At 32.7% G+C, this 10,628-nt stretch overlaps 1 protein-coding gene across 1 annotated transcript; it reads left to right on the forward strand.

Annotated features, from left to right (window-relative positions):
* The first annotated feature begins 227 nt into the window (after window positions 1–227).
* Window positions 228–8,089, forward strand: LOC124358248. The gene is made up of 3 exons (XM_046810542.1): window positions 228–242; window positions 2,251–2,338; window positions 7,926–8,089. The coding sequence occupies exons 1-3, from the start codon at window positions 228–230 to the stop codon at window positions 8,042–8,044; spliced, it is 222 nt and encodes a 73-aa protein (XP_046666498.1). The 3' UTR covers window positions 8,045–8,089.
* Window positions 8,090–10,628: the final 2,539 nt, after the last annotated feature.

A 10,628-nucleotide genomic window follows, 5' to 3' on the forward strand; every position in this document is an offset into this window, starting at 1 on the left:
GTCTGCTAAAACCGTCCTGTCCTCGCAATCAAGCGCAAGGGCGATTGTCTCGCAGATGTGGAAAGTATCGCACAGACAGCGCCACCCGTGATTGCACAATGGTACAGTTATCCAACGACGCACAATTTGTCCCCTCCCTCCTTGTTTTGTGGTCCCGTATATAATCTGTCAACTCCACAGTTTCTTATCAATCACCATATCTCCACAGTCCGTCCAGACCTACAGACATGCTCGCTATCAAGGTAAGTTTTTGATTTTTCAAAAATATATTATAAAAACATATATTTTTCATTTTATAACCGTGGTAAGAGTGACTGCTATTTTTCTTGCCTGAATTTTTACACTTCAGTTTAAAATTCAACGAATAGTCCAAAAATCGTGTACTATAATAGAGTTGTAAAACTTCAAGATCTGTCCTGCCTAATAATCAGACTCATTGAAATTTTACATTAGCTTTAAAATAATAGACTATTTCAGTTATTAAAAGGTGAGATACAACAAAATTTTTTAAGGCAAAGTATTTGGTTGTATTTTTTTAATGCCTTGAAAATAAAATCGTATTTTAAAGGTTTGTACAGTTAAAATTACGTTATGTTCCGTACTACACGTGTTGCAATATTTTGGTGTTTTGTTTACAAAATAAGATAGTCATTCCGGCTCAGTCGGAATTAATAAATGGATTTTGTTACAGCTGAAATTATAGTACTTCTTTCTCGTGAAATGTGCATTCACTCTAAATGCGAAAATCGTTCAAAATACAAAACCATTGATTGCGGAAAAATGTATAGGAAGTATAAAGAACATTCCGGACACTTTTTCCAATATTTTCTAGCTTCATAAATGATTTTGCGAAAGTTTTAAAGTGGAAGGCCCGCCATTTAATGGAACGAAATGGAGTACCAATCAGGACAACAAACTTATAAGAAATATGTCAGTCGTGACATTTTTATAAGATTCAATTTTTGAACCAAGTTTGAACTTTTTAACATTTCTATCACGAGCTTTATCAAAATATAAAATAATGTTATTAGGTTTTGATGAAATATGCATCCAAATTAAATAAAAAACAATATAAATAAGATTATCACTTTACATACGTTTAATGATTATTGGTGCATTTGTAGATTTCTTAATACTCTTTGTATTTCGCTTACAAGTGCAAAAGGTTAACTGACAATAGATCTAAGGATAGTTAATATAAGAAATTTTACAAAGCAATATGGTTAAAACCTTTTCTTTATAATTCTATGAGTTTTCATTAATTCCCATTACTACTTCACCTATAAACCATTGGCGCTTCAGTTAGACAGCCTAATGAAGCAATGCACAATAAGGCAATGATTTAAAAGTTTATCCAGCTTTCTCTGATATTGGCAGTTTGCCGCATCCAACTTCTCCGAACTTTTAGTGAAACTTCCCACTTCCAAAGATTTAATTTAATTTCTAACTTACTGTCTTTCTAAGTAATTTTATCATCAATTCGTACTTGTAAAGGCAAGCAAACGGAATTCTACAGAGGAGATGAATCATTCACAAAGCATAAATCTAGATTAAATCAAACTTCTTTAGTAAATAAATTAATTTTGAGAACTTTTGGAATTTTTTGGAGAGCAATAAATGGAAAGGGAAGTTTTTAAGTTAAACTAAATATCTTTCAATGTGGGTCGAGATGTCTGTTTTGGATGCCTATAATTATTATTTAAAATGGCCACTTTTGTTTTAAGATATTTTTTAGTCCTTTGAACTCTCTCGTATGTTTATTTCTTACAGTGTAAACAACATCATGTACGTTCAACCTTTAAATATATTACTATTTTCTTTTGGTATTAAAGATTCTTCTTACAATGAGTCCAGTTTTAATCACTTTTAGATTGGATAACCAAGAAAAAAATTTGTTTTAATAATGTATCATGAAAATAAAATATCGTGAATTGTAAATTGAGTTTTTCCAATATTATCTAACAACATTTAATTTTCTGACATTTTACGACATGAGATCCATATGTTTTATAGTTTTATTTTTGCTAAAGGATACAAAACTATAAAAATGTCCTAAAAATCGTTGGAATTTCAAGTGTAAGGTCGACAATAAAAAAATTACAAAACAAATCAAGAAATGATATAGATATTCCAGATGTCTAGTACTACCTGCACAGTTTAACGCTCTTTATTATATTCTCATTATATTATTTTCAGCTTTGAGGATTTATTAATGATTTATTTATTTATTCCAACAACTTTATGTTACAGAGTATCATCTTTGTGGCCGTGGCCGTGCTCGTGGTTTTGTCTCTGATAGGCACGTCTCTAGGTCATGGAACCAGTTATACCTCCGTCCGTGAGTATCTTACATATTTATCTTATAATACTTCGTTTGAAGTTGCTTTTGAGCTGGGCACGTGTCCACGTGTATTCACCGTTTCAATATCACAATACATTTAAACAATATTGATGTTTGTTTACAAATTCGGTCTGTTGTGCTATTATCTTGCTACTGTTGTATTAAAACTTCCAATGACATTTGAGAAACAATTAAATAATACTTAAATATCAAAACTAGTATAAGAATCCATAATATTAAGCGGTACCATCAAGAAAAGGCTATGGACCCTATCTTCAGGCCTCCGTCTCGCTGGCCTTTTATAACGTTAATAGAAACTGCTAAAAATCATAGGAAATATTTAATCAAATAGCATAGTAAGTTTTTGTACCCTCATAAAAACTGATTTGGTCTTCAACTTCAGAGTTACGACAAAATTTCATTTTAAGATGCAAAAACTGCAGTCCCGTTTTCTCGAAAGTTGAAACAGAGATAGTAGCAGCTGCCAATGACCTCATATGTTAGCTGCACAGAATTCATGCCTAAACATAGGAACACATAATAGTTATTCAATTTTTAAAGATGGAAGTAGCCTAAAGAATTTTAATAAATACTGATTCACAACTAATACTTCCTCCAGCGGACCTCGAAGTGAAAATGCATCCAATACAGTCGACTTCGCTTTCGCTTTTTGCGATTAAGTTATTTTCACAAAGAACACAATACGTGGAAAACGCAACGCAGGCACTGCTTAAGATGCAAGTGATCAAACTGCACGGAACATTTTAATACATATAATAATTTCCACATACTCAGTAAATATAAAATGTAATTTATAAAATATTCGCGCTATTTTACAAATAACCAAACTAATTTCATACGAAGTGTATTTCTATTTCAGTCAGAGTGAAATATGAGTTACCGAAGTCGAATCAAATGCGAACCGTTTGAAAACGTAGTAGAAACGTGTAGTAAATGTATGATATTTGTATCAAAAGAGCAACAGACTTTTGTTTATACACAAACTCCCGGTGCTATGAAATATGTGCTATGCATTCGGTTGAGAAAAACACGTATAGAGAGGGAAAACAGCGAGGGAGAAAATGAATACGTCGCTCGACGTGTTAACGTTGACATGTACAGCATCGCTATCCGCTCGATGCTGTTCCTACTTTAGTAACCCACCTTTAAACAGTTTATCATATTTTCTGAACGAATCTCCACAAAACATTGATAGCAGTTTTGACCTCATAAGTTTTATTCTTGAAAACATGCAAATAATGAGACATTGGTTTACACCAATAATGGATATAAAACTTAATTTTGTACTTGATAGACATCGTTTCATTAACTTTAACGCGTAAAAACCTCTTATTCATTATTTTTATATCCATTTTTCAGTGAAGTAAAAATATAAACTAATATTATAGCGCAGTGTACTGCTTTTCAATATAAGAATACAGTAAAAGAAAAATATTGTATTCCTGTAATTGTTCCATGTCCTTCTAAAGTCTAATATTTAAAAACGAAAATTAAATAGAGTTTATATTAGAAATACTGTGTGTCAATCCATTTAAAACACACGCGTATCTATTTAAGGAACTTTAATTACATTTTTGTGGAGCCTGCTGTACGATCCTTGGTTGGGCATAGTTTTATTTCAACATCTTCCATTTTATTTATCATTCCTGATATTTCTGTTTGAAGCCTCCTCCAACTAACAGTTTTAACTGAAGGATTATTATGAATACTCCAAAATATTTATCAAACTATTTTTATTTTAACTCATTTTTACATATTTGAATACTGATATTTTATTCAATCCTTATTATAATAATACTATTTAATCGTTACAGTTGTTACAATTAATGACGTGCTATACCACAGATGTTACAGCTTACAGCTAATACAATCTTTTATTATTGAACGAAATCTCAGTAATCCCAAATATGGCATATTTAAATCAACAGAAGAAGACGGATTTTATTTTACGATTAAACTTTTGGAGGTTTTGACATCCAAAGCAGCTGATTCAAAATTGCAATTAACGTCAATTAACTTTGAACTTACATTTTAAGTGTTTTCGTGAGAAATTAATTTAGAGAAAGTGACAAAATCAAAGAGTATTTAACTCTTGTGCAGTTTCTTTTAGTTAGGACTGAGACTCGCTATTCCAAGCGTATAAAGCAAACACCGACAAAGTTACAAAGAACTTCTTTATCGATTTTTGTTGGTCTTCATTGATACTTTACAGCCAATGGATCAACCCTGACGAGCTTTATCGTTTCAGTGGTTCGAATAATTCGTTTGGAAGCTCTAAGTGTAAAGTTTATTACAGCGAGTTTTCAAAGGTACGGAGTAAATTCGGAAAACCATTTATTGCATTATAAGTATGCACCATAAAAATTTAGTTACACCATTAATATACAATACTTTTGATAAGGCTACGGCATTATAGATTATGTTAAAATTGGTTCACATGTTTTCCGCATTGTGAAACAAATCACCTTCATAGAAACAAATTGTATTAGTACAAAGCCTAGAAAAAAGAGTTTTCTTTGCTATAATTTTAATTGATCTATGCTCAAAAGTCTTACAGTATATCTATCTCGCATCACCTCACATGAATCATCATCTTCCCATTGTCTGTCTAAATTGTTTGATAGACGCTGAGAGACTAAATCAATTTGATCATTTACTCTTTGTAGAAACCTATAAAACGGCTGCCCACATAAAATATATATTACTGCAATTTTCATGAGTAATTCCTATAAAACCCTTTTTCATTCGTCGGATTTAAACAAATAGAGAATTATATCTAATTATTTACAAATTGTGCTATTTTTAAGGACAGGTGTTAGATTGTGTGGCCTGTAGAATGACATGTACACAGAAATAAATACACACATAGACTGACTTTTAAATTATATATGATATCGTAAAAAGTCTCAAAATTTGTTTTGATACCTAGGTTTGGTAAAAATTCATTTGTTTCTGTTTTTATGTTAGTAGGAGGTTGATAGATTCCAGTGAGGTCATTATAACCTTTGATGAAAGATCTAGGTCGCAAGTAAACGCAGGATGCAGTGAAATTAATAAAAAGACCACGTTAAGTTGGTTTACACATCTACTCTCAAACGTGCTTGTTTCCAACCTTCCAGGAAGAGTTGAGGGAACTTTGCAAGAATCAGAAGAATATATTTTTAACTTGGTTGATCGTATATACTCAGTATACCGGTGCAGCGGGTCGGCTTCTGATTGGACTGGCTAATGATTTGGAGGGGCACATTGCTTAGTTTTTATTCTAGTTCTTACTGTCCAGCCGTACTTAAGAGATCGAATTAGTTGGGCTTCCTAACCAGTGACGCCTAAAAATATATTTCGCTAAATACCAATCAAAACGCTGACATCCCATAAATTTTAAATAATAACAGGATCAGTCAGCAGTTTAGTGATGTGCTATGTCCCGAAAATTGCTCTTACTAGGTCTGGCCGTTAGATCGCGCTTTGAGCAGTGTTCCGGTGAGACTTCTGTGATTTTTATCTTCTGTAAAAATGGCAACTTATAATTATGGCTTATCTGATTTTCTCCCTTAACGGGTGATTAATGGTGTGACAATACCAATCTCTTGAAAAGAATACATACAACTTCTTATTGTTATGCGGGTTATTTATCATACCCGATCGAGGTTTCTTGCACTATTCGTGAATTGGCCATAGGTATCGTGACCTACTGATATTCATACTTTAAATTACAATTATTGTAATCCCCAGCGGCTTGGACACAATTTCCTACGCAGCGACAGTTAAATACCTCACAAGATAGATATGTGTGAAAACTTTGCTGGGCCTATAAACCCACCCAACTATAAAGATAATGGCGTAAAGCACACTTTCCGTACAAGGATTTAGTAAAAACGTTAAAACCGAACCGGGTATAATAGATGCTTAAATACGTGTTTTACCAATTCCAATTGCCACGCTATAAATAGTTATTGCTTTACAACAAATTTGAAAATGTGAACACTATTCGATCGGTTCCTTTTATTTCAACAACCTTAAAATGGTCTCAGTTTTCAGAAATTTGAAAATATTCATTCTCATATACGTTCATTTGATAAAAACATTTCCGTGATAATTCTGAATAATTATGCTGCGCTGTAATTATAGTTTAGTGTTGGTGATTAAAAATGAAGTATGCAAATACACCACTTTATTTTAAACCGAAAGGAGTTTAAGTACACCACCAGAGGAAAACTCACCTTTATTCTACTTACGAGCCGACTGCACTAGCGGCTGTCTGGATAAGTATTCCATAAAAAACTACTACTAAACCTTAAAGTATTTTACTCCCTTATTTTTATCTTTGAAGTTGAATTTAGAGACTTGTGTCACGATGTATAATATCAAGTATTTAATTGTTTTTCTGATCTCCCAATATTACTTCCAATAAAAGAATACATTACAAACGTTTATTGTCAAAGGACGTGTGCACAATGTAAAAAATCAAAGAGTTCAGATAAAAAGTTACCTTTGAACAAAACATCTTAGAAAACATCAAATTAAAAACAGTGTAAAACATTCAATTTCAACACCGCAAGGGTGTAAATTCAGCTTATTACGGTATTTTAGTAGGGTAAACAGTATTTGTGTTAGTAGACATGTATGTTAAATATGTCTATATATAAAGTAAACATGTCGAAATAACTTCCAAATGCCAGAAATATACGGAAATGCTCTGCATTGCCGTCCAAAAACGTAACTAAGCTATAAATGGATTGAATGAGGTGAACATAACTTTATTTTTTCGAATATGATTGACTCAAACTGAAACTATTCGACAGCACTGTACAGGCTGAAGAATTTAAAAAAATGTTCAAATAAATAGTTTTGTATTGAATAACACACTTTGAGATATAGAAAGACAGCTTTAAAAGTGTGCATACAGAGTTTGTTAAGAACAGTTCTCCCTTTTGGTTTAAATTAGGGTTTTATAAAAACTGTATATTTTACATATGCCACGAGTTTATATTATTAAACATAGCAATTTCATAGTTTTCGACAGTAAAACAATAGTGTCTTAGTGGACATATTGAATCAGGTGGCCGGCCTCTGCTTTAGAACAAGTTTTCTACTGATTATGTGAATAGCTACTTTTCAAGAATTTTTAAGGGCCTTTTTTCTAACTGAATTAAGTTTTCATCATCTATGCTAAACGCGTGTAAGGGAAAATTGACCAAACCCGTCTGTAAAGTTGTATTGACCTCTCTGGGAATTGAACCCCTGACCTCCCGGTTCAATTCAGAGAACAAAGGAATCCCCCTCTTCGATTATAGGGACAAAACCTATCAAGGAAATGAGAAAATGTTCAATGAGTTAGGGCAATTTTAAAAAAAATTTCAATTTTAATAATTCACAATTTTTTATGATTCTCACGTTGAAGGAGTGCAGTATGAGAATACTTTGTAAGAAGCTTATATTTGTAAAAAGGTTTTTGCTACGCGACACGCTTTGTCTTTGCAAAAGATTTCCAGTCTGTCTTTGGTTAACATCATTAAAATTTGCACATCTGAATATTGCTTATATTGTTTGGTTGTGTTTCCAGATAACAAGCATGGAGGCAAGTATGAGTACAAGATAGAGCACAGCAAGCACGGTCACTGGAGTGGCCACGCCCACCCTCACGGTTACGGAGGCTTCGGTGAAAAACACCACCGACGCTGAAGAAAATCTGCCAACCCCTCCCTTCTAGTCCCTCATTATAATTAATTAAAGATTGTTCTCAGTTTATTTCCGTTCTTTTTCTTTCTACGTCCTTAAATATTTGTATTCTAACAATAGTTAATAGCGTATGACGGTTATTGCCTAACATTCTCTTTAAACGAAATTGAGAATTAAATTTATTTGCACCGTAAATGGCCATCATACAACATGAAATATAACAAGTCAAATATTAAAATATCATACAGTATTTTAATGCTTGGTAAATTTAGAGTGACATCTTAAAACTTACAAGCCAAATAAATAGGTAAACATTAAAACATTAAATAACTTTTGAAATAATTCTCAAAATAGATCAAAACTCAAGAACTTAAGGACCAACTGGACTAGTGGGAACCTTAAGTTTAGTCCCATAACAACAATGTTAAACTTTTAAGTCCTTATTTTCAGCCGTACTATTATGGAAGATGACACATTTTAAAAAAAAATTTTTTATAAGCAACGCATCATTAACAAAGCAAAGCTTTTAGATTTATTGATAATTTTAATGGTCTATCAGAAAAAATCTCAAAATAGCTTATACTTCAAAGTATTTTAAATATTCAAAAAATGTAAAATTTACAAGAAAGTTTAGAAAGCGTTTAGATGCGTTTATTATATGACACAATTCCATAAAAAGACACAAATTCCATAATTCTAGGGCCGAAAATAAGTTCATAAATGTTTTTGAGATTTAACATTGTTTTATGGGGCAAAACTCTAGTTTGTTTCACTATATCCGGTTCTTGATATCAGGGCAAAATCCTAGTTTATAGATTCCTAGCACTCTTGTAAAAGTAAACTAAACAGAAAGCAATTAGTTTGAAGATTGTTTGGAAACATTTACAATATTTTGTTCTGATTTTATAAATCAGTTGTGAATTTTGAGGACACTTTTCTGTTGGGACGTTAGAAACTAGATATTACGTGTTTATTTTCTAGTGTATTTTAGTATTTAAATCGGGTATTTTCTTTAGTATTGAGTATATTGGTAGGACTCGTATATTAATAATGATGGAGTGTTCGTATGTGAAGTTTAATATTCTTAAGTACGGATAAATAATAAAATTTTAATATACCCGTAAACCTCTTTTGTACGAGGGGTGTTCAATAACGACTGACAGTACTCTTTCAATACATTTAATATAAAACTTTAAAACTTGTATCTCCTTCTAAGTAGTCGCCATTCAAGGTGTAGCTGATATCAAAAGATGCAATTATTTTGTTTTCAGCTTCTAATTCGCCGACATCTAATTTTTGGATCTCTTCATACGGACGTCGAATCCACATTCAAAATCTCAAACTTGTAGCAGTATCAGATTGTACACCCTCCACAATGCGGAATATCGATAATATTACAGCTTTTAAAAATAATTAACAAGAAAAGTTTTAAAATTTGTCTTTATACCAGGTATCACGGTAAACTCTTTTATTTACATGAATGGGAGTGCCTATGGCCAAGCGGTCTAAGACGTTGGACATTGAGTCTGAGTTAGAGATAGCGCAGGTTCGAATCCTGTCTGTGGCCCTTGCACTTTTTATCAGTACCATCGACCTTGTACTGTATCGACTCTCCCCCTTATTCTGTTTAATCCCCCGTGCTCTGTAAGATCCTCGTCCAGGTCCATGAGGACGGGCAGAATAAGGCTTAAAAGGGGATCGGCTTCTCCTTTAGACCCACCCCCCACACACACAAACACACGATTACAACAAAATTTTATCAAATTTGAACGAACATAAAATGAAAGCATTGAAAAGTGGATAATACAATGAATAGGAATGGAAATTAGGAGAGGAAGGAAATAGTAGGAGGGGCATTAGCACCCTCCTCACCCCAAAATATTTGTACCAGAGTAAACCCAAATTCCTATACGTGGACTCATGCTACTCTAATGGTCTGGTTATTTCACCTATATCTAGAACCTATTCGAATTGCATAAACAAACAACTTAATTTTACTTGAAATCCATTGAGTATATGTCTTTAAGAACTAAATCGATTGTCAGCTACGCTTTTTATGGTAGGGGCTGGAAATTGATGTGGGAAGGGGGTACTTAAAGGCTTAAAAATCACTCATTCTCTGGTCATCATTTTGTACCTTGACTTAATTAAAACTAATCATTGGACGACTGAATTAGAATTCATTTACAGCAGCCAAACATATGAAGCCGATCAATTTGATAACATTGGCTAACGATGATACACGTATTATTTATGAATCCGAGACTGGCTTTGAATATAATAAGCAAAAAATTTGATCAGACAAAATATTAGGTTTTTTATAATTTTCATAAATTCTATATCCATTTTGACCCCCAAACAAAATTAGAGCATCTGAAGGTTGGTTTATTTCTTGTGAGATTTTCGTCTATCGATTTCAAGGGAAAACTAGGTTGTGTGTTCTTGGTGAGCGCGAGGTTGCTGTCATTATACCACAGAGCCATTACTTTTGTCCCTCGATATTTGTGCTTTGCTGTGTTTATCACGTAACGTAAACATAACCACACTAACATGTTATCAAAAGGCAAAATAACTGTTTATTATATGT

The sequence above is a fragment of the Homalodisca vitripennis genome, chromosome 3 (assembly GCF_021130785.1).
Source record: "Homalodisca vitripennis isolate AUS2020 chromosome 3, UT_GWSS_2.1, whole genome shotgun sequence".
NCBI lineage: Eukaryota > Metazoa > Arthropoda > Insecta > Hemiptera > Cicadellidae > Homalodisca > Homalodisca vitripennis.

Excerpts from the sequence above, each read along its gene's own strand:
- LOC124358248 (XM_046810542.1), top strand. Across the intron at positions 2,339-7,925 it reads AACCAGTTATACCTCCGTCC|ATAACAAGCATGGAGGCAAG; the intron begins GTGAGTATCTTA and ends TTGTGTTTCCAG.